Source organism: Mus musculus, chromosome 7 (assembly GCF_000001635.26).
Source record: "Mus musculus strain C57BL/6J chromosome 7, GRCm38.p6 C57BL/6J".
In the NCBI taxonomy this organism is placed as follows: Eukaryota; Metazoa; Chordata; class Mammalia; order Rodentia; family Muridae; genus Mus; species Mus musculus.
The window spans coordinates 4,798,566-4,823,051 of NC_000073.6; the positions used below are offsets into that span (position 1 = coordinate 4,798,566).

The following is a 24,486-nucleotide window of genomic DNA, read 5'->3' on the forward strand; positions in this document are numbered from 1 at the left end:
GGAGCTTGGCTCCAAGCCTGAGGACCTGAATTCTATCCCTGGAAAGCATATGTAGGAGAGAAGCAACTCCTGCAGGCTATTCTCCAACCTCTGCATGCACATTGCTTCACATGCCCACACATGCTCACAAAAACAGTACATGTGAAAATTGTGCGTTTGATGTGTGTATGGATCCTGGCAAGAGAGGAGTCATGGACCAAGAGAGCAAAGTGGCTTGTATCCAAAATGGTACTTACATAGAGATGACAGGCTGGAGGAGAGGTAGGGGTGGGTGAGACATCTTCTGGATCTCTTTGCGACCTAACAACAGTGTGAGTACTTAAGCACATTTATAAGGCTTGTGGGGATCTGAACTGAGATCCTCACCCTTGTGTGGCAAGTACACTATCCTGTGAACTCTCTCCCCAGGCTAAGGTATTTTAAAAGATTTACTTTTACATATATGAGGGTTTTGCCTATATTCATGTGTACCACGTAATGTGCTTGGTACCTGTGGAGGTCAAAGGGTTCAGATCCGCTGGAACCAGAGTTAGCAGACTGCTATGAGCTACCATGTGCGTACTGGGAATTGAACTCAAGTCCTCTTCACCACGGAGCCATCATTCCAGCTCCCCCTCCTCCACCACCACCTTTTTGCATTAAAAATAGAATGAGAGACATGGTTTGGTGGCACATGCATTTAATCACATGAGATGAAGCAACTTAATCTCCGAGTTGGAGGCCTGATCTACATAATGTATTCCAGGCCAGCCAGGGCTACATAGTGAGACCCTGTCTTAAAATGGAGGTTGGGGAGCATGGCTAGATAGTTCATCTATCTAGTAGTAGGGGCTTTTGCTCTCCATGACAACCTGAGTTCAATCCATGGAGCCCACGTGATTAAAGGAGAGAGCTGACTTTCATAAGTTGTCCCCTGACCTACATACACACAGTAACAAATATGTCATCTGTCTTCTAAAAATACCTTTAAAATATTTAGTGTGTATGTGTGTGAAATGTTGTGTGGGCACAGCAAATGTGTGACAACCCTATGGAGTCAGTTCGTCCACATTAATGTGGGCTTTGGGAACAAATTCAAGTTCTCAGGCCTGGGTAGCAAGCATTTGAAACCAAAGGAAACATCTTGCCGGTTGTAGTTTTTGCAGTTTTGAATGGGTCATATTCATAAGGTGTTTACAGCCCTCCTTTGGGGCATCTGAAGCTGGCAGAAACAGCAGTGTGTCATGTATAATGCATGTTGCCTTGCTTTTTATTTTGTTTTGATTTTACATAGTCTGGAAAAGCTCTGAACAGAAGAGCATGTACGAGAGAAAAGAGAATATGATACTTGTTATACACTTTTAAAAATGTTATTGGTGGGCTGGCGAGATGGCTCAGTGGGTAAGAGCACCCGACTGCTCTTCTGAAGGTCCAGAGTACAAATCCCAGCAACCACATGGTGGCTCACAACCATCTGTAACAAGATCTGACTCATCTGGAGTGTCTGAAGACAGCTACAGTGTACTTACATATAATAATAAATAAATCTTTTTAAAAAAATGTTATTGGTGAGGCTGGGCGTGGCGCACGCCTTTAATCCCAGCACTCAGGAGGCAGGGGCAGGTGGATTTATGAGTTCGAGGCCAGCCTGGTCTACAAAGTGAGTTCCAGGACAGCCAGAGCTATACAGAGAAACCCTGTCTCGAAAAACCAAAAAAAAAAAAAAAAAAAAAAAAAACAGTTATTGGTGGGGCTGGAGAGATGGCTCAGCAGTTAAGAGCACTGACTGTTCTTCTGAAGGTCCTGAGTTCAAATCCCAGCAACCACATGGTGGCTCACAACCATCTGTAATAAGATCTGACTCCCTCTTTTGGAGTGTCTGAAGACAGCAACAGTGTATTTACATATAATTAATAAATAAAAAATCTTTAGGGCTGGTGAGATGGCTCAGTGGGTAAGAGCACCCGACTGTTCTTCCGAAGGTCCAGAGTTCAAATCCCAGCAACCACATGGTGGCTCACAGCCATCTGTAGCAAGATCTGACGCTCCCTCTTCTGGAGTGTCTGAAGACAGCTACAGTGTACTTACATATAATAAATAAATAAATCTAAAAAAAAATCTTTAAAAAAATGTTATTGGTATTTTGCCTTCATGTATGTCTGTTTAGCACTTTTTTGCCTGATGCCTTCAGGAGCCAGAAGAGGGTTATCAGATTCTCTGGGACTAGAATTATAGGTGGTTGTGAGATGCCGTGTGGCTGACAGAAATCAAAACTGGATCCTCTAGAAGAACAACTAGTTCTCTCTCTCTCTCTCTGTCTGTCTCTCTCTCTCTCTCTCTAAGATTTTTTTTTTATATGAGTACACTGTAGCTCTCTTCAGACACACCAGAAGAGGGCATTGGATCCCACTACAGATGGTTGTGAGCCACCAAATGGTTGCTGGGAATTGAACTCAGGACCTCTAGAAGAGCAGTCAGTGCTCTTAACCACTGAACCATCTCTCCAGCCCAACAACCAGTTCTCTTAAACATTAAGCTATCTATCCAGCCCCTCATGCCTCTCCTGTTTCTACATGCTCTTTTTTTGTTTTGTTTTGTTTTGGTTTTGAGACAGGGTTTCTCTGTGTAGCCCTTGCTGTCCTGGCACTCACTCTGTAGACCAGGCTGGCCTCGAACTCAGAAATCCACCTGCCTCTGCCTCCTGAGTGCTGGGATTAAAGGTGTGTGCCACCACGCCCGGCTTCACCAATAACATTTTTAAAAGTGTATAACAAGTATCATATTCTCTTTTCTCTCTCCTGCACTCCCCTCTCTTCCTTCCTTTGTCCTTGAAACAATCTGTAACTTTTGTCATCCATGCTAGCCTTAAACCTGAGATCCTCTTGTCATCAATGTGATGAATTCTGGGACTGTAGGTGTGTACACCATTATGGTGATATTTATACCTTTTAAGAGAACAATCCGGTGTCATGGATCGGTACATGCCTATAATCCCAGTACTTGGGAAGCCAAAGCAAAAATGCTGACATAGCCTGAAGACAATTCACACTACGTGTATGAGTGTCGATATACGTCTGTGCAATGTGTACATACCCAGTACCTGCAGAGGTGAAAGGGCATTGGACATCTGGAACTGGAGCTAGAGATGGTTCTAAGTTGCCATGTGAGTTCTGGGAATTGAACCTGAATCATCTGGAGGAAAAGAACCAGTGCTCTTAAATGCTCTCCTTCCAGTCCCCTGATGTGACTCTTATGCCTTAGGTATATATGCTTAGAAAACCATGCATATGCTTGGTGGTTGTGGCACACACCTTTAGTCCCAACATCCTGAGAGTCAGAGGCAGGTGGGTCTCTTAAATTCAAAGTCTGCAAAGTGATTTCCAGGGCAACCAGGGTTACACAGAGAATCCGTCTTGAAACACCAAAAACCAAACAAACAAAAACCCAACCCCAGCCGGGCGGTGGTGGCACACGCCTTTAATCCCAGCACTTGGGAGGCACAGGCAGACGGATTTCTGAGTTCGAGGCCAGTCTGATCTACAAAGTGAGTTCCAGGACAGCCAGGGCTATACAAAGAACACCCCGCCCCCAAGAAAAAAAGCCCAACTCCAAACAACAAACCTCTCCATTTATTTGTATATATATGTTTGTGTGCATGCCAGGATACATATGTAGAGGATAAAGGACAAATTACTGGAGTTAAGTATTCTTTATCATATTGGGTCCCAGGTATACAACTCATAGTCAGGCTTGATGACAAGTGCCTATACCAGCTGAACCAATTTGCTCAACATATGTGTGATTTATTTATTAAGTCTTTGAACTTCTGACCCTACTGCCTCCACCTCTGGAGTGCTGGCATTACAGGAATGTAGCACTACACCCAGTTTCATGCAGTATTTGACTTGAACCTCTAGGGCCTTTCAATATGAGGCAAGCCCTTTGTCAGCATTGCATCTCTAGCTATTACTTCATTTATTTTCAAGTATACTTTCTAAATGTTTTTCTTGCAACTCTAGCTGGAGATTGAATCTGGGGCTTTGAGAGTGTCATCCAAGTGCCTAACTACATGTCAATGACTTACTCATTTTTTACAGAATCTCACCATATACCCACTGCAGGCCTGGAACTCAGTGTGTAGACCAATTATCTCTCAAACTGAAGAGATTTGCTTGCTAATGCTTCTCAGGCACTGGGTGAAAGTGTTTGCCACTAAGTCTGCCTCTTTTTCTTGGTTTGAGACAGGATTTTGCTAAGTTGCCCTGTGGCAAAATGAAAAGGTTTGCTGGGCTATATAGCCCAGGTCCACCTTGAACTTAGCATTTTCCTGTCCCAGTAGAAGAGATCACAAGGATGGTCCACTAGGCCCAAGCTTTTTAAGTTGTTTGTTTTTGTTTTTAGAGACAGGATCTCTCTATATAGCCCTGCCCATCCTTAAGCTCCATATATAGACAAGACTGGCCTTAGACTTCCAGTTCCTGAATGCTGGAATAGAAAATGTGCACTATTACACTTCTGTTGTTTTTCTAGACAGAGTTTCTCTGTATAGCCCTTTCTGTCCTAAAACTCACTCTGTAGACAGGGATAGCCTGGAACTCAGAGATCTGCTTCCTTCTTCTGCCCAAGTGCTGGCATTAAAGGCATGTACCAGAGCCCAGCAAGCCTTTTCATTTTTTTAAAAAAAGTATGTGTGTCCAGTCTGTCACTCCAGTTGTAGGGGATCTGACACACTCTGCTGGCCTGTATGAACATGTACAAGCATAAATGCAGGCACAATATTCACATACATAAAATAAAAATTCAATCTGGGGCTGTAGAAATGGCTCAGTGGTTAAGAACCCCAGCTGTGTTTCCAGAGGACCTGGGTTAAATTCTGTCACCTACATGACAGCTCACAACTGTTAGTCTCAGGGAATCCAACACCCTGCACTGGCATCTTCTGACAGCAGACCCACACCATAAAAGTAAAATCTAAAAGAATAATTCTTTTTTGTTTGTTTTGGTTTGTTTTTTGGTTTTTCGAGACAGGGTTTCTCTGCATAGTCCTGGCTGTCCTGGTACTCACTTTGTAGACCAGGCTGGCCTTGAACTCAGAATCTGCCTGCCTCTGCCTCCCGAGTGCTGGGACTAAAGGCGTGCGCCACCATGCCCGACTAGAGTAATTCTTTTTAGACAGGGTCTCAATATGTAGCTCTAGCTGTCCTGGAACTGTGTAGACCAGGTTGGCCTCAAACTCAGAGATCTGCCTGCCTCTGCCCTCTAAGTGCTGGGATTAAAGGTGTCACTACGATTGCCCCCACCCCCTCAAAATTTTTTTAAAATAAAAACATATATCAATACTAAATCATTAAAGTGGCATCAGTAGATGGGATTCTTGCTGTTGGTTATGTAGTCTAAGGAGTTCAGAGGCCTCTCTGAAATGTTCTCTAGTATGTATCTTTGGCTGTCCTGGAACTCAAAGAGACACAACTGCCTCTGCCAACAGAGTCCTGGGATTAAAGGTATGTGTCACCACACATTTATTTGTTGTTTGTATGTGAGTGGAAGTCAGAGAACAACCTATAGGAGTTCATTCTCTCCTTCTACCTTGTGGGTTCTGGGATTGAACTGGTTCAAACTCAAGGTTGTCCAGACTGGCAACAATTTGTGTTTACCCACTAAGTTAACTTGTCAGCCCAATAAGGGGTTTTCAGGTGCTAGGGATTGAACCCAGGCTTCCCTGTGCTGTGCTAATGTTGCACCCGAGTATTGTACATTCTTATACATGATGTAACTTTACAACATGAAGCTGTATTCCTACCTGTCCCCTCCCACCCCAGAACTGAGGACTGAACACAAAGCCACATACATGTTAATCAAGCATTCTACCACTGTGATACATCCATTTTTTCTTTTAAATTGTATTTGCTTTGGTAATGTCTCCATGTATGTCTGAGGGTGTCAGATCCCCTGGAACTGGAATTAGTCGTGAACATATGTGCATCTTGGCATTTGAACCTGGGTCTTACCTAGTCCTCTGGGTTTCCCCACCACTTGGTTATCTTATAATTCAATTCTAGCACTACCTAGAAATAGCATAGGCCTGGTCATCTGACTTCAGAAAGCAACCCTGATGCTCAGTGATTTGCTGTCCTAGCTCATAGAACTCAGTAAAGAAGTGTATTAGTGGCTTATTAGATATAAAACACAACCAGCTGGGCAAAGTCAAGTACATCTCTGAATTTGAGGCCATCTTGGTCTATACAGCAAGTTCCAGGCCAGCCAGGATTTCAGTGATACTTTGTCTCAAAAGCCAATTGCCCAAGAACCCCACCCAGAAGCAGGACGACATGGTGGCACATGCATATAATCCCAATATTAGTGCTAAGATGGGAGACTTACCAAGGTGAAGGCCATCCACGGCTACATTGTGAGATCCTATATAAAGACCTACATTTTCCTAACATCCCTGGGGTGCTTGAAATCCCAAGGGATTTAGAGAAGGTATATCACAGCAGCAGTTTTTTCCCATTAAATTGAATGTATTCTTTCAGAATGCCTGCTTCTCTTATGGACACTTTACACTAAACTTGGGCTTGAGATTTCTTGGATCAGTCCTATGAATTTGGTATATATTTTTTAAGATTTAAAAAAAAATTTTGTGTGAGTACATTGTCCATGTCTTCAGACACACCATAAGAGAGCATCATATTCTATTATAGATGGTTGTGAGCCACCATGTGGTTGCTGGGAATTGAACTCAGGACTTCCTGAAGAGCAGACAGCGCTCTTAACGGCTGAGCCATCTCTACAGCCCCTGAAAAGATTTTCTTACAGTCCTTTGTAGGCATACATTTTTTGCAGTCTACTTTTTGTTTTGTTTTGTTTTTTTCGAGGCAGGATTTCTCTGTATAGCCCTGGCTGTCCTGGAACTCACTTTGTAGACCAGGCTGGCCTCGAACTCAGAAATCTGCCTGCCTCTGCCTCCTAAGTGCTGGGATTGCAGTCTACGTTTAATAAGGGTTCAACCTCTCCTCTAGCCCACCACGCAGCAGAGGTAGTGGAAAAGTTATTAGCATATGGGGGAAGTGGACTTGTTCAGCAATACTTCATGGGGGGGGGGGGGGGCAAGCTTGATCAGCCCCATAGCAAACACCCAATCACTACTCATCAGCTGCAGACCAGTCCTCTAGGCTGACAGCTACAGTTCAGTCCTCTCAGCAGGTCGACAGCAGGCACAAACCAGAAGCTATAGGTTCAATCCTGAAGAAACCACAAGGTTTGCTAGCTGGACTGAGGCAAGGTCTCAGAAGGTGCAAGTAGTTCTTGGGAGCAGTGCTCTATGCTATCACCACTGGTGGGGATCAACACCAGCACTTAAGGTGAACCGGTATGGATGTGTCTTTATTGGAAAATAGCGAGGCAGAGCAAACCAAACCAAGGCTCAGTACTCATCTCCCACTGTCTGTGGGGTCATATTTTTATACTCCATCACATATTCTTTTATGAATTTGCTATATCAAAACATCCTTTCATCTGTCAGCTTTAAGCAAGACACCCTTTTGTGTCCCAGCAAAACATTATTTGACAAAACTTCCCAAAGAAACTAGAAGTTTCCATTGAAGTCCTTTGATTTGCTCGGTTTGTCACACCTCTGTAGGTTAAGAGGGTATAGACTTAGTTCTGATGGCCCTCTCTCCCCAGGGACATTACTGGGGTAGGAAACCCAGTTCAATCTCAGTAGGAACCCTCAGGTCAAAGCTCTTGTTTTTCACTATTTTTCTTACATAAGACGAAGACAAGACCCCAGACAATAGAAGATAAAAGCAAGCTTCCCCTTTAATTAAGGGTCATATTCTTTCATTCTTTTGGAGACAGGGTCTTAACTATGGAACCCAGGTTGGTGTCAGACTCAGGAAAATTGAGAGTTGGGAATACAGGCTTGGGCTACCATACCCAGCACTTAAGTTTTTTACAACTTGCTCCACTATTTAATATATCCCTTCCTTTAAAGTAACTTTAAATAGCATATAGTTGCTTGTAGTTGGGAACACAACTCATGGAAACTGGTTTTTCCTTTGAATAAATATGTGGGTTCAATCAGGGCTTCAGGCTTCACACCTTTACCCATGAACCATCTCAACCATCCTCCCCTTTTTGAAGGTTTTGTGTGTGTGTGTGTGTGTTAAATCCTCTAGAGCTGGTATTTTAGGCAGTTGTTGTGCTAGGAACCTAGTACCTCTGAAAAGAGCGCCATATACTCTTCAACACTTGACCTATCTCTACACACACACCCTTAATGACAAAGCTGGTTCAAATAACCTAAGGACATTAACAGAAAGCATATACTGCCCTCTGGTGCACAGACCTAGAATCTCTTCCACTTAGTTTACAACAGAACTCAAGACAAGTTATCACTCCCATTAGACACCACGCCCTGCTTTCACTAAGCTATCTTGTTGGTCCACAACTAGCTTTGTAAACAATTTTCTGTTTTCTCTGTGTAGCTCTGCCTGCCCTGGAATTGGCTCTCGTGCTGGGATTAAAGGCGTGCGCCACCACGCCCGGCTTTTTTTTTTTTAAATGTTCACATGTTTCAATTGGTTGTATGTCCTGTGCACCATCTATGTGCCTAGTGTTGATGAAGGTCAGAAGAGGTGGCTGGAGTTCCTGAAACTGAAGTTACAGTTAGTTGTAAACTGTTATATGGGTGCTGACAATCAAACCCAGGTCCTTTGCCAGAGCCAACAGCTCTTACCTTCTGAGTCATTTCCCTAGCCTCTCAGTATCTGGAATTTTGACATAACAAGAGGCAAGAACCTTATTCAGTCCTGATAGGCCAATGTGGTAGGGTAGGCTCCTACAAGAGTGCTACATGAACTGTATTTAAATGGGCATAGTGGAGCATGCCTTTAATCTCAGCAACCAAAGGCAGAGCCAAAGCAGGTCTCTGAGGTCAAGGCCAACCTGACCTATATACTCAAGTTCTGGGCCAAAAGAAAAACAATAAAAAAATATTGCCATAGGCTAACCTCTCAAGAAGGCCAGTAGACACTTCATTTTGCCCTGTTGATCCCTAAGGAAACAAAACTTATGCATGTCTTTCAAGGCTTTTACAGTTTAAAACAAAACAATCAAACAGGGAGGAGGGAATTTAAAGTCAGAGCTGAGATGAGATGTAACCTTGCCCCAATTCAGGACCAGATTACTGAAGACAGTTCTAGAGCAACACTTCTTAAACCTAAGGCTCTTTGACCTTTAGGCAAACTTGTCTCCAAAAATATTTCATAGCAACAAAATTACAGTTAGAGCCACTGGTCTAGAGGAATAGACAGTGGGTTTCTGCTCCAGCTTAAGACTCTAAGCCCCACTCCACAGGGCAAAGGTGACTCAGATCCTAATTGGAGCAAGTCAGACTTGGTACAGAAGAATGCCAGCTACCCTAAGCCACAATACAGGCAGAGGTTCTAGACACTTCAGGCATAGAAACTGCTTTTCCAACTTTTTATTTAGAAAACCAAATCCAGGTTCTGGTGCCCCCCCCAACTCCCTCCCCCACCCCAGCCATAATTTAAATAACTTAGAGACAGAGTGGGAGGGGACAGAAGGGAGGGAAGGAGAAAGAGCCCCACTACAGTCGCCTCAGTGCTCGCTTCTTGTCCAACTTTTTCTTGGCTGCCAGCTTCTTATCTCGCTCACCTGCATGTTTCTTGGCCATGGGACCCTCAGCTCCCCCTAGGACCCCTGGGATCATAGGGTCAGCAGAGGAGGCTGAAGCCCCACTGGCCAGGTCTTGGGTAGCCTCAGCCCTCCCGCTGCTGGTGCTGCATGCACCCCCATGGATTTCTGTGAGCAGACGGGCCCGGGCAGCATACTCTTCATAATTCTCCAAAAGCAGGCGGCCTGCCTCCTCATTGAGTGCAGACTCTGGGTTAGGGTGGATCAGCAGGCACTTGATGGTCTGTGAAGAAAGGGTCTAAGGTCAGGGAGGCTTGTCTAGCTTTAATGGTCACCACACTGGCTCTTCTTTTCACCCCCAAATCAGCTCCCTCAGATCAGGACCAGCCTGCTAGCATCCTTATTCATTTAAAGTCACCCTCAAAGGCTGCTTTCCTGTTACTACAAACACTTCAAGGGACCAATGCCATGTAAGTGCAGCCTGATGTTGCCAGAGGCCCTTTCCTAAGGAAGCTCATTATCTGCTCCAACCAGTTTTCTGTAGCTAATGTAGCTTTGACCTTGTTTCTACAGGTGAACATAAGTTCAGAGGTCCTTCCTAATCAGGTGAGAAATTACTCAAGGGCATTTAGCATTAGAGAACTTGTATTTGGTTTTCCTATGTGTTTTATACTACTATACAAGATACAGAAAACTAAAAGTGAATGCCAAGTTTGGAGCCACTGATCACAGGCCTTAAATGATTATATATATCCATCTGTCTTAGTCAGGATTTCTATTACTGCACAAACATTATGACCAAGAAGCAAGTTGGGGAGGAAAGGGTTTATTCAGCTTACACTTCCACATTGCTGTTCATTACCAAAGGAAGTCAGGACTGGAACTCAAGTAGGTCAGAAAGCAGGAGCTGATGCAGAGGCCATGGAGAGATGTTCCTTACTGGCTTGCTTCCCCTGGCTTGCTCAGCCTGCTCTCAGAACTGAACTGAGACTACCAGCCCAGAGATGGCACCACCCACAAGGGGCCCTTTCCCCTTGATCACTAATTGAGAAAATGCCTTACAGTTGGATCTCATGGATGCACTTCCCCAACTGAAGCTCCTTTCTTTGTGATAACTCCAGCTGTGTCAAGTTGACACAAACCTAGCCAGTACACTATCCAATCCAGTTCATTCTAAATGTTAGTTCAGAAGGTTCCATGAATTAAACAGTCCTGAGCTAAGTTGGTTGGTTGTAGGCACTTCTCTGAGTTTCTGACCTGAACCGGCAGATGTTACCAATGCTGAAAATGAATATGGACTATCTCCTCAACTTTTACTACTGTACCTCCAAATTGGAGGCCTGGATGTCCCTCTTTTAACAGGCCCCAAAGCAGAGCCAATAGCCATCTAGCATTTCCAGTGCTTTGGATAGAAACAAGCTCAACCAACATACAGAAAGGAAGGCAAAACAGGAAAGATTTTTGGGGTTGTTTACCTTAGAGGTTAATCCTTCCCAAGTGCCCTGAAGGAAACCCCAATTCTCTATCTTCACAACCATCAGCTCTAGAGGCTCATTAGGGGGGAAAAAGTGCAAAGGAGGCACCAGGTGACCTAACTACTTTAAGTGGCCTTTAGAGACCTTGGAGCCTCCTCGATCAGTTACCTCCACCTCAACTGACTAAGGAGAACTGTGGTCCAGTCTTGTACACAGACGATGCTGAATAGTGTCCCCAAAACTGTCTCAGGCAGTGTAATACCCCCCAAGTTAAAAACATTAGTACAGGAAAACAACTTTGAATTAAAATAGTGGTGATGGTTACAGTGCAACAAACAACAAAACAAAAACCACAAGAAAACCACTCAGCTGGGTAGGTGGCACAATCCTAGAAATCCAGCTTCTGATTAATTTGTCTCATTAATCCACTTGCTTGGGTCAAAAAATATAATAGCCATGGCTGGAGGTTAAGTTCATGGCCAGTTTGGGCTTTTAAAAAGTTCACTTTTAAATTGAAACATGTAAAAAAGAGTCTCTAAACCACACACTGCTCTCTACCTTCTATAAAACCACCCTATTAGTTGTCAGGTCTCTACTTTGACACTACAATACAGTACTTAGTGCCATAAGGCAGTCCTTCCATTATTTCCCAGTAAGGCTGGAAACTTCATTTCTATTTGACTTTGTCTCCTACTACTTCAGTTTATTTTTAAACACTAGATGAAGTACCATGGCTGAAACTCACCAGCAGCACATGTCGTATGCCCAATTCAGCCGTCCAGTCCCTCTTGAGCACATTGACACAGATCTCGCCATTGGGGCCCACATTTGGGTGGAAGATTTTAGTCAGGAAGTAGCCCTTGGGTGGGGAGGCAGGGAAGTCCTTCCCCAGTAGGAGCTTCATACGGAACAGACCTCCAGCATAGGGAGTCCCTTCTGAAGAGGAGGAAAAGGGGCTGCTTTATTATATCCTAACATCCTTCAACATTGCCACTCTTCAGGACAAAGGGACCCAACCCACCAACTTTTCCTGTAAACCATTTTCCAAGCCTTTCCCCATCCTCATGAGAGGTGTGTTTTCATTTACCTACTTGCTTGGGTCAAGTGGTAATCATAGATGGTCTACACCTGGCAGTTGCTACACTAGCTAACAGCAGACCAGGCAGACATATTGCACACCCTCAGCATTATAGGCCAGTCACCTGATTTTGAAACTGATTTTAGCTGACTATATAGAAATTCAGTTGACAAATGAGGTCTGAAAAATCTAACTGGTTTGCTTAAAATATGCAAATCAGCTTATTACCACCAGTTTCCCCTCACAATGCTTTTTGTTTAGTCTTGGGACATTCGATTGATTAGTGTTTCAGATCCCCTGGCATACATTTTTTTTTTTTCTCTTCAAGACAGGGTTTCTCTGTGTAGCCCTGACTGTCCTGGAACTCACTCTGTAGACCAGGTTGGCCTCGAACTCAGAAATTCGCCTGTCTCTGCCTCCCGAGTGCTGGGATTAAAGGCGTGCACCACCACGCCCAGCTACACTTTCTATTTCTGCTTCACTTATATGCATCCTCACGTCTCTGGAAAGTAACACTTGACAGCCTTAATGCAAGCCTAAGCAAAAGGCCACATTTTGTCATAAGCACCTGAGAGGCTGAATCCTATTTGTCCCACAGCCACAAGACAGAAGAAATCTGGTCAAGTGGCCCCTCCCTTCCGTGCTCACACTCACCAGGGCCCTCGATGGTAACCTGCAGGTCTGTGAGATCCTCCTCATTGGGGAAGACTTTAATGCCATCAGGTGGGTCTGCCGTCAGTGTTGTCACCTCCTTGTACACTAGGCGGATGATGTGGGGCGGCAGATTCTCCACATTGGAGTTCTAGGCACGGAGGGAAAAGGAGAGTGAGCAGCCTGAAATAGCTAGGATTAAGGTGGGTGGATACCAGAATCCAGACTTTAGAGGTCCGAGGTTGTCAATCACTGCCTGTCAACTGGACCTAAGATGCTTCTGGCTTTTGCCCCATGGCTGACCGGGACGGTGTCTCAGAAAAAGCTTCTACGTGGCTCAGCGTACCCGAACCTACCCAAAGCGCTCGTTAAGACGCGCATGGGTCCACTACTGGTTCCAGGTGGGCCTGAGGCCTAGCCGGAGCCCTTCCCCTACTTAGGCTTGAAACAACCCCATCAACCGCCGCCCCCCCACACACACCAAAAAGAAAAAGGCTGGACGAAATGGCGGCGGGATGTCTTGCTCCTTAAAACACCCATGGGCGGGCCGCAAGGCGCCCAAAGCCCTCCCCAAGGTTCCGAGGGCTGCCTGGGCTCCCGCACCGTTTGTTGAAAGGCCCTGGGGCCGACTCCTGGCTCCGGACGTTCAGCCATGCCACCAAAGCACTCAGAAGCTGGCCAGAAAACACTTGGGACGCCGCAGTCGCCTCCTCTGCCCGAGTCCCCAACGGCCCCTCGGGCCTCCCGCGTCACTCACCATGACTTCAGCCGGCCGGGGGCGGGTCCCCCCGGCCCCCTTCCTGCACTCCTCGGACCGCCGGCCGGGGCGGGGGGCCCAACTGCCGGCCGCTGTGGCCCTAGCGAGGCCCCCGAGGCCCCACTCCGCTCCCACTAATTCCGACGTCCGCTACGAAACGCTCACAACGTTACGTCTGCTCCTCGGTAGAACCGGCCGCGCGCCCAACACCGCACTTTTATAGCTACTCGCAGGCCCCGCCCCCTCACGGCACGTCTCGACCGCGTACGTCAACGCGCACGTTGCTGGGCGGTCAACGCTCTTTTCTCTGTTCTTGTCAGAATAGTAGCAGAAGTTCGAACCCAGTTTGTGAGGAGTGCTATCACAATGAGGGCTCACGCCGGCTGAGGAGTTGACCTGGGAGAACCAAGCGGCTAAAAACCTAGAGCAGAGAGAAAGGGGGCGCCCGCCGAGGCGACGTGGCCGCTGATTGGACCGTTTGAATGAGACGCCGCCACGACTTGGGGTGCGCGCGCGCGCTCCGGCCTGGAGAAAGACGCGCACGCGACTAACGGTTAGGCAGGGGAAGGGGCGGAGCGAGGGAAGACAGGACTGGAGGGGTTAAAGGGATGACGGAAGGGGCCTTGACCAATAAACAGGGGCGGTCGTGATCTGGACTTGTGGGGCAGGTAGGAATTGAAAGCTACTAATGGGAAGCCAGCTCAGTGTGATAGACTCCAACCTCGACCAATGAAATGTCTCAATTTCTTTTGTGTATGCAAATGTTACGCTGGGAGTCTGGCGACCTCACCTGGAAGCCATGGAAGGGCGGAAGTGTGGACATAATTTGTCTATGGGGCTCCATTTTGTTCTGCGCTCCTGTTATGTGTTAGGAAGCCCTCAAAATCAGGTTGGTTGACTCCGAGGGCTTGGACTTCCTGATCCTCTAGAGTATGACTTGTGACTTTTGCCACCATTGTTTCTGTAGGGGTGCCAGAGGAAGAAGTCAGGGAAGTCTCACGTCCTTATTGAGAGCTTTGTGACTGACCTCCAGACCCCATAGACTTCTGTTAACTTTTTGAGAGACAGAATTTCATTACTGGCCTGGAACTCCTTTTTCCCCCGGGGTCGGGGGTTGTTGTTTTGGCTTTTCTTTTTTTAGATTTATTTATTGTTTTATGTAAGTACACTGTAGCTGTTTTCAGATGGTTGTGAACCACCATGTGGTTGCTGGGATTTGAATTCAGGGCCTTCGGAAGAGCAGTCGATGATCTTAACCGCTGAGCCATCTCTTCAGCCCTTGTTTTGGCTTTTCAAGCCAGGGTTTTTCTGTGCAGGCCTGGCTGACCTTCCTGAAACTCGAGCTATAGACCAGGCTGGCCTGAACTCACAGAGATCACCTGCCTCTACTTCCTGAATACTGAGATTAAAAGTGTATGCCACCATACCCTGGCCTCGTTCCTTTTATATCCATCCTCTAGCCTATGGGATAGTGCTGCCCACATTTAGGTCATCTCTTCCCTCACCCATAATTAACCTCCTGGTCCTGTCCTTACATATACTCCCAGAGGCTCTTACTAACCATGAAGTGTTAATCCAGTTATGACAGCATGGCAGAGATCTAGAGAGAATTAAACTATCTGCAGTAATCCCATGCTGGGGAGAGAACAGACTGAAGCTTTGACTGCAGAGGAGTAGGACCTCATCTCCCAGGAAGAGATTTCACAGTTCTGACAACCTGTCTCATAGCTAAATCTGCATAAGCACATTTCTTGAGTCTTGTTTCATGTTTTCTGTAAAATTGTAGCTTTGCTAGAGGGAAAGCAGAAAGAAACAACCCTCTTCCCTGACAAGATCTGGCTATAGTTCTTAGGAAACTCATTTTCTTCACCAATTCTTTTTATTTATTTATTTTTATTTTATTTTATTTTATTTATTTATTTATTTATTTATTTTTTCCGAGACAGGGTTTCTCTGTGTAGCCCTGGCTGTCCTGGAACTCACTTTGTAGACCAGGCTGGCCTCGAACTCAGAAATCTGCCTGCGTCTGCCTCCCAAGTGCTGGGATTAAAGGCGTGCACCACCACGCCCGGCTCACCAATTCTTTTTAATTTATTTATTTTGAACATATAAATGTTTTGCCTGTATATATGTAGGTTCACAGTATGTATACCTGGTGCTCAGGGAGTTTAGAAGGGAGTATCAGATCCTCTGGAACTGGAATAACTGGTGGTTTGAACCACCATGAGGGTACTGGGAACTGAACTCAGGTCCTCTGTAAGAGCAACAAGTGCTCTTAACCACCAAGCTATTTGTTCTATTTGAGAACAGTATCCAAGAATGGAGTCATGTCAGGAGGATTTTGAGTGCTTGTGAGACAAGAGTCTTGTGACCTCTGTTTCGTCGAAACATGGAATTGTTCTTGGACTGTGTTTTGTACTCCTGTGCTCCTCCAAGATGTAGCAGCTAGGAGTGGCTTTGCTTCAGATTACCCCAATTGCTTGCTGATGTTATTCAGCTAAATGTTTAAACTGTACTTTACATACCTCTATGGAAAACAGGTTTTTGTTTCGTGTGGCTTGTTCTTGTGATTGTAGACAGTCTGAATTCATGAATCCTGTGGCCTTTCTTAACCCTCAGGGTATTACAGATCTCCATTTCTCAACATGTGGGCCTTGACCCCTTTGAGTCGGCGGTTGAAGAACCATTTTACAGGGGTTGCCTAAGACCATTGGAAACACATATACTTACATTATGATTCATAACAGTAACAAAACTACAGTTGTGAAGTAGCAATGAAAATAACTGTGGTTGGGGGTCATCACAACCTGAGGATCTGTGTTAAAGGGTTGCAGCATTAGGAAGGTTGAGAACCACTGGTATAAATTTTCTGAGGCTATGAATAAAGTAGGCTATTGCATGAAACTTTAGTCTGCCTGATTTATTGGTTCCATTCTCCCAGGTCCCACTGCCTTTAGAGTAGTTACAGTCCAGCCCCCTTATTTTACAAATTTTTGTCTTAAGGTTTTCTCCTATGGAGATGAGCTACAGGCTTCAAGATGACAGAACCAGTCAATCCTGTTTGACTCCAGCATGACTAGTAAGCAAAAGAAACAAACTTACATAGGGGTAACTATTCATGACTTTGGATTAGGCAATGGTTTCCTACACCTAATGCCAACAACAGCCACAAAACAAAACAAAACAAAACAAACAAACAAAAAAAAACCAAATAAATCCGACTTCATCAAAACTAAAAAAGTTCACGTTCAGAGGACCAAAGTGAAAAGATACGGGTTGGGGTATGGCTCAGTGGTAGAGCACCTGCCTAGACTCTGCCAGTGAAGGATTAGAAGTATGGCTCAGTGGTAGATGGTCTGCCTACAGTCCAGCAGCCTGGGCTACATGAGACTGTTTGAAAAAGCCAAACCAAACAAGGTGAGGATTAAAGTACTTGCCTTACAAGAAGGAATTGATCTTAAATTCCCAGAATCCACATAAAAGCCAGTTACAGTAGCAAGCATCTATAATTCCAGGAAAAAGATAGGAAATCCCAGGAGCTGGGAGGTCAGCTGGTCTGTGTATATAGCAGCAAAGAGGAGCCCTGCTGCAAACTAGGTGTAGGTGAGGGCTGACCCACTTATAGAACATGCACACAAAAGCCTGTGCTCAAACACAGAGCATGGACATGTGAACATACATCGTGCACACACACACACACACACACACAAAGAAAGACCTTGTTTCCATCTGGTATTTTGTTACATAAATGAGAAAAGCGACAAAAAAAAAAAGTAACTAATGCAGAGGTTATGAGTTGCTGTCAGAATTGGAGGTTTGGGAATGCTGGCAAGGTGCTGTAGTAGGGTGGATCTCTCTGACAAGGTAACATCTGAAACTGGAGAGAACGCTCAGGGAATTAAAACACTGCTGTCGGGCTGGTGAGGTGGCTCAGTGGGTTAGAGCACCCGACTGCTCTTCCGAAGGTCCAGAGTTCAAATCCCAGCAACCACATGGTGGCTCACAACCATCCGTAAAGAGATCTGACTCCCTCTTCTGGAGTGTCTGAAGACAGCTACAATGTACTTACATATAATAAATAAATAAATAAATAAATAAATCTTTAAAAAAAAAAAAAAACCACTGCTCTCGCAGAGGCCCCAGGTTTAGTTCTCAGCACCCACATCAGGCTGCCCACAACTGCCAGTAGCTCCAGGTCCAGGGGATCCGGTGCCCTCTCTGGCTTTCTCAGGTACCAGCACACACTTAATATACATACATTTATGTATAGCACACAAACACAATGTTTTCAAAAAGAAGGTGACATTGTCAGGTGGTGGTGGTACACACATACCTTTAATCTCAGCACTTGGTAGGCAGAGGCAGTTGGATCTCTGTGAGTTCCAGGCCAGCCTGGTCTACAGAGTGAGTTCCAGACAGCCAGCTCTACACAGAGAAACCCTGTATCAAAACCAAACCAAACCAAACCAAGAACAAGATGCCATTTGATGTCAGAGTTAAGAGAACCAAGGGAGGAAGTTGTATAAGAGTCTATAGAAAGACTTTGATGGCAAAGGAAACAGCTGGTATCAGGAGTGGGCCTGGATATTAGCAGTCTTCAAAGTATGTAGCAATCCTGTACACTATGTTCTTTTCTATTTCCTGTCTTCTCAGGGAGGCTGCACATCCTTTTATGTGCTGTGTGGATTCTAGAAGGTTCTCTGCACTATAGCAGCCTGAGTCTCTCTAAGCAGTCACTTATTGTCTTTCCATCTGTGCCTGCACCCCTGGGTAGGAAATAGACAGGAAGCTCTTGTCATCCTGGGTGGAGGGGATCTAGTGATTTATCAATATGTCAGTGGACTAGGTGCCTCCTCTAGTGACAAACCCAGAGCACAAAGCAGAGGGTCTGCATTTGGTAACACTCCCCCCCCCCCGCCCCCTTCAAGACAGGGTTTCTCTGTGCAGCCCTGGCTGTCCTGGAACTCACTCTGTAGACCAGGCTGGCCTTGAACTCAGAGATCTGCCTGCCTGTGCCTCCCGAGTGCTGGGATTACAGGTGAGCGTCGGTACCAAGCATTGAGGCTTTCAGAGCTGTAAAACCAGTGTCTCTGATGCAAACCAAAAGTAACCAAGGGACAAGGGGTAAGGCTCAGGCAGTACAATGCTTACCATGCAAGTATGAGAAACCAGAGTTTGATTCCCCAGCACTCAGGTAAAAAGCCAGAAAAGGTAGCACTCATTTTTGGTACCAGTACTAGGGAATCAAATTATCTAAAATTGACCATTGACCTCTATACACATGCATACACACACAATGGAATGCTATACACACACACTCAACAGGATTTGCAGTGGAATGCCTAGAATCAACAAGTATGGGAGCAAATCTATTCTCACACATGGACTTGACACAGGCCTTCTGAGTTAAAGTTGGCACTGTCCAACGGTAAGGGTCTGTGATTTATTCAAGAGAAATGATAACCAAGACTCAAATAGTGAGCAAAGGCCAAGAGCGTTTATTCTGCAGAGAACCTACAGAGGTGTAAAGAGGTGTAGCTTTTAGAGGTTCACAAGACAACAGCTGCTCAGAGAAAAAGAGAAAGCAGTGGGAAGGAGGGAGGGAAAAGAGCCGTCTCCTTCTACAGAGCATTCTGGAAGGGCAGAGAGAGACGTCTGCTGTAGCTTGCGGTTCTGCCTCTGTAACCTAACGCCACTGCATGCAGGGGTCCCAGAGTGGAACACAGAAGTGTGGGCTTTGCAGAGCCAGTTTAAAGCCTGGTAGGGTAGGAGTGGGTGACTTTTGCCTTTCTTTCCCTTGCTTAGTTTGCTCTTTCTCCAGGGGTGTGGGTGCCTTTGTGATTGGTTAGGGCTCTGGGAGACTTGGGGGACTTTTGCTGATTAAACATACTTGGCTCAAGCTAGGTGGTGGGGCAGCTTCCTGACTGGCTGCCTGTGAAGGGTGGTTTTTTTGGGGGGGTGGGGTGGGGGGGAATTGACTTGTTTTGGACTTTTGCAGTTGTGGAAAACAGAAACTTGGGCCTAGTCTCCCAAACTGCTAGTTTGCAGCCTGTCATGGAGTCAGCCTGGCTCTGACTGACTCAGTTCTCTCACAACAAAAGGTCTTCAGAACCCAGGCAGGGGATTTAGCTCAGTGGGTGGGATGCTTGTCAATCGTATATGAAGCCCTGGATTCAACCTTTAGCACCACATAGACACAGTTGTAAAAGCTGGGCGTGGTGGTGCTCACCTTTAGGCTCTCGGGAGGCAGAGAGGAGTGGGTCCCTGAGTTTGAGGACAGTCTAGTTTACAGTCCAGGATAGCCAGAGTTACACAGAAAAACCCTGTTTCAAAAAGCAAACAAACCAAAAAATAAAATAAACCCTGCTGTGGTGGTACACATGTGTAACCCCAACATTCAGATGGTAGAGGCAAGTGGGTCTGGAGTTCAGGGTCACCTTCGGCTACATGGTCAGTTTGAGACTAGCCTGGACTATGTAAGACCCTGACTCCAAAAAAATATGATAAAGTTTTTTGTTTGTTTGGTTGGTTGGTTTTTTGCTTTTGTTTATTCTAGACAGGGTTTCTCTATGTGGCCCTTGCTATCCTGGAACTCACTCTGTAAACCAGGCTGGCCTCGAACTCATAGAGATTCCTCCTGCCTCTGCCTTGAGAGTGCTGGGATTAAAGGTATATATTACTGGGCTGGAGAGATGGCTCAGCGGTTAAGAGCACTGACTGCTCTTCCAAAGGTCCTGAGTTCAATTCCCAGCAACCACATGGTGGTTCACAACCATCCGAGATGAGATCTGATGCCCTCTTCTGGGGTGTCTGAAGACAGCCACAGTGTACTTACATGAAAGAAAGGAAGGAAGAAAGAAAGGAAGGAAGAAAGAAAGAAAGAAAGAAAGAGAAAAAAGGTATATATTACTATCCCCTGTTAATAAAACTTTTTTTTTTTTTAAAGAAAGAAGAGAAGGGAAAAAAAAAAAACAGAATTACTTGAATGATGGACCTTTTGGCATGTCCAGCACTTAGGCAGGAGGACATCCTGGGCCACTTGCAAGACCCAGCACCCACATTGAGCAGCGCACAACCACTCCAGCTCTAGGGGATCTTCCACCCTCTTCTGACCTCCTCAAGTACTGAATTCCTGTCGCCCAGTCCACACTCAGAAACATATACATACACAGAATAATTAAAAATAAAAATATAAAAGGCAAAATTAAAAGGTGTAGATTTTAGAGGTTCACAAGACAATAGGTTAAGAATAGCTGCTCGAAGGCTGTGTTAGTGGCACTGTGGAGTTGGGAACCTGGAAGGAAAGGTGTTAGGTTACAGAGGCAGAACCGCGAGCCACAGCAGACGTCTCTTTCTGCCCTTCTAGAATGTTCTGTAGAAGGAGAGGGCTCTTTCCCCCTCCTTCCCACTGCTTTCTCTTTTTCTTTCTTCTCTATATAATTTTCATTACATTCCTGTATGTATGTATATAGTTTCATACATCCCAGCATCCATGTAGAGGTCAGAGGACAGCTTTCAGGAGCAGGCTATCATCTTCACTCTATGGGTACTCAGGGGCACCTCAGGCTTGGCGGGTGTCATCATGTGTGTGTCTGTGTGTGTGTCTGTGTGTGTGTGTGTGTTCCCAAGACAGGGTTTCATTATGTAGCTCTGGCTATCCTGGAACTCACTCGGTACAACAGGCTGGCCTCCCGCGTGCTGGTATTAAGGTGTGCACCACTACTGCCCACTCAGTGGCCACCATCTTTAACAGCTGATCCATCTTCTTTTCTTCCTTTTTCTTTCCCTCCATCCCCTTCCTTCCATTCTTCACCCTTCCTCTGTTTTTTTTTTTAATAAACAAACAAAACTTAATCTTATTTTATGGGTATGAATCTTTTGCCTGCTTGCATGCTTGTGCAGCACATGCATACAGTAACCTCAGAGCCTAGAAGAGGATATTGGATCCCCTGGAACTGGAGTTATAGATGGTTGTGAGCCACCATATGGTGTTGGAAACAGAACTCGGGTTCTCTGGGTGAGCAGCCAGTGCTTTTAGCCAGTGAGCTGTCTCTCCAGCTCCACTCCATCCTGACCCCCATTTCTTGAGATAAACTCTCACTATGCATCCCTGATTGACCTGGAACTGGTGTGCAGGTCTCATGCCTTGTCTCCAGAGTTCTGGTTTTAGTGGCAATCTCTCTTCCTCTCCCTCCCTCTCTCCCTCCCTCCCTTCTTCCCTCCCTCCCTGTCTCTCTCCCTCTCTCCCCTGCCCCTCTCCCTTCCTCCCTCTTCTCACCTTTAAAAAGAAAAGAAAAGGAAAGGAAAGGAAAGGAAAGGAAAGGAAAGGAAAGGAAAGGAAAGGAAGATGCACATTTAGGTCAAGCACCTGGGAGACAGAGGCAGGCAGATCTCTGCTGAATTCAAAAACAGCTTGGTCTACAAATGGAGACTACACAGAGAAACCCTTTCTTCTCCCCTACCCCACCCCACCCACCAAAAAAATTAAAAAATGAAAGATTTATTTTATTTTGAATTGTTTGTGTGCGTGAACATGTACAAGGACGGGTGCTCTGGTAAGGCAAAAGAGGGTGTTAGATCCTGGAGAAAAGATTTTTGTGAGCTGCTGGAGCCAAGCCATGGGGAGGGGTTGAGGGTGTCCTGTGAAGAGCAATAATCCCCCTTACCTCCAGCCCCACTCCATCCATCCACCCTTTTCTTTTGGCTAGAATTCCATGTGTAGCTAAGAATGACCTTGACCTTTTGTTTTGTTTTGTTTTGTTTTGTTTTGTTTTGTTTTGAGACAGGATAGCCCTGGCTGTCCTGGAACTCACTCTGTAGACCAGGCTGGCCTCGAACTCAGAAATCCGCCTGCCTCTGCCTCCCAAGTGCTGGGATTAAAGGCGTGCACCACACCGCCCGGCGACCTTGACCTTTTATGCACTGTTAGGGTTTTGTTATGTACTCTTGGCTGGCCTGAAGTCCCTCTTGCTCTGCCTCCTGAATGAATGCTGGCTTTAAAGGTATGTGCCTTGGCTGTGGGACTGACCTTGAACTTCTGACCCTCTGGCACCCACCTCCCAAATACCAGGTTGACATGCTCACATTTCCACGCTTTCTGTTTTTCTAAATGTAATCATAGTGTGTGACTGTGTGTGTGTGTGTGTGTGTGTGTGTGTGTGTAGTGTGCCACTGCATGTGCACAGGTCTGACTATAACCTTTGGGTGTTAGTTTCTTCATTTCACCATGAAGGCTCCAGGGATCAAACTCAGGTTATCAGGTTTGTCGGCATGAGCCTCTGTCCACAGAAATGCCTCACTGGCCCACCTACTGCTTCTTACCTAACAACATCATCCTGAGGTGTTCCCTGTCATGTGTATGGGTAACAAAAAGACCATGTCCATTATTTCCCTCCAGATGACTTTCACTGTTCAATTCTTCTTTCTTTCACTCTGTACCAAGCACAGAGAGTTGGGTATGTCTAAGTTAAATATGTGTTTGCAGGACACTCTTGTATTCTTAGACGAGGAAAAGCAGGTTACAGAGTGACCTATATATAGGAAGAGTGCTTTGCTGGGGAAAATGTATTTGCATGAGGAAAATTCTGGAAGGAAGCGTGAAGATGCAAATGGCACTTGACTGACTGGCTGATGTTCACTTGGCCCTCTCCTCCCTTCTCTGGATCCTCTCATCTGTTCCTCTCACAATCACCATCATTGTCAGGGTGCATTTGGCTGCCAGGAATGGGAGCCCAATCAAGAGAGGCTTGTGGGAGAATTCAGGGACTTCCGAGGGCCATTTACTCCTCAAGAACAGGGACTTATTTGTTCTGTTCGCTCAATTTTGTTGAATAAATCTGTGGGTTAGCATAACAAAAATATGAATCCAAGCCAGCTCCTTAGAGTCCCTAGCTAGGCCTAGATAGTTACTGCCTTCATGCCATCTCGGCCACTTTCTTACTTCACCCAGGAGTTCATTTTCCTTTTTTTCCTCCTTCCCTCTCCTTTGTCTCTGTTCACTTCTATCTGCTTCTTTGGGGGGTGGGGTGGGGGAGGGTTTAAGACAGAGACTTGCTATGTAGCCACAACTGGCCTGGTGGCATAGTAACACTATGTAGCCTAAGCTGGCTTTGATCATCCGTACGGTTCTTAAGGTGGCTGTGTTTCTGTGTGAAGCCAGCTCTCAAGCCCTCGGTGTGCTTCCTCAGGAGCTGTCCACTGGAGGTTGGGGGTTAAGCTAGTCAGCATGCCCCTGGGATCCACCTGTTCCTATTTTTCCAGTCTCCCTGCACCTGGCTCTGTGTACTGGTGTTGGAGAGTCAACTCGGGTCACCAAGCTTGGGTCCTGAGCACCTTTCTGATAGTACCATATTCTCAGCTGACTTTATTATATTTTATTAAGGCAGGGTCTCATGAAGCAGAGGCCACTGTTGTACCCCTGATCTTTTCATCTCCACTTCATTAGTGCTGAAATTAAAGGCATGTGCTGCACTTGACTGGCCTTGCCCTTTTGCTCCCCAGTGATGGAATTCTAGGCATGTGCAGTGAGGCCCAGCCCTGCCTCTACCTTTCTCCCTCCAGCTCTTCTTCCAGGGTCTTTTGCAAACAAATACTCTGCAGAGGCAAACACTTAGGAGAGAACTTTCTTAAGTTTTGTACATCTAGTAATTAACTCTCTCTCTGTGCGTGTGTGTGTGTGTGTGTGTGTGTGTGACAGTTTGCAAATGTTGGCTCAGTCCTTCCACCATGCGGATCCCAGGGATCACGTTCTGGTCATCAGGCTGGACAGCAAAGTGACTTGACTTGCTGAGCTACTTCACTGGCCCAAAACCTTTCTCAGAGTTCACAAGTAGATGCATGGGAGCTGCCTCTCCCGCAGCGTGGCCTGCAGGCAAGAGATATAATATCGG

At 45.8% G+C, this 24,486-nt stretch overlaps 1 protein-coding gene across 1 annotated transcript; it reads right to left on the minus strand.

The window, feature by feature from the left end:
- Nucleotides 1-9,448: 9,448 nt before the first annotated feature.
- Nucleotides 9,449-13,775, minus strand: Ube2s (ubiquitin-conjugating enzyme E2S). The gene is made up of 4 exons (NM_133777.2): nt 13,598-13,775; nt 12,844-12,991; nt 11,857-12,047; nt 9,449-9,919 (listed from the first exon to the last, which is right to left on the minus strand). The coding sequence occupies exons 1-4, from the start codon at nt 13,598-13,600 to the stop codon at nt 9,590-9,592; spliced, it is 672 nt and encodes a 223-aa protein (NP_598538.1). The 5' UTR covers nt 13,601-13,775; the 3' UTR covers nt 9,449-9,589.
- Nucleotides 13,776-24,486: the final 10,711 nt, after the last annotated feature.

Bases quoted from the DNA above. Each gene is read 5' to 3' on its own strand.
- Ube2s (NM_133777.2), bottom strand. The intron at 12,048-12,843 runs GTGAGTGTGAGC...CCTCCTCTTCAG, and splicing joins GGTTACCATCGAGGGCCCTG to AAGGGACTCCCTATGCTGGA. The intron at 9,920-11,856 runs GTGAGTTTCAGC...CTTTCTTCACAG, and splicing joins GCATACGACATGTGCTGCTG to ACCATCAAGTGCCTGCTGAT.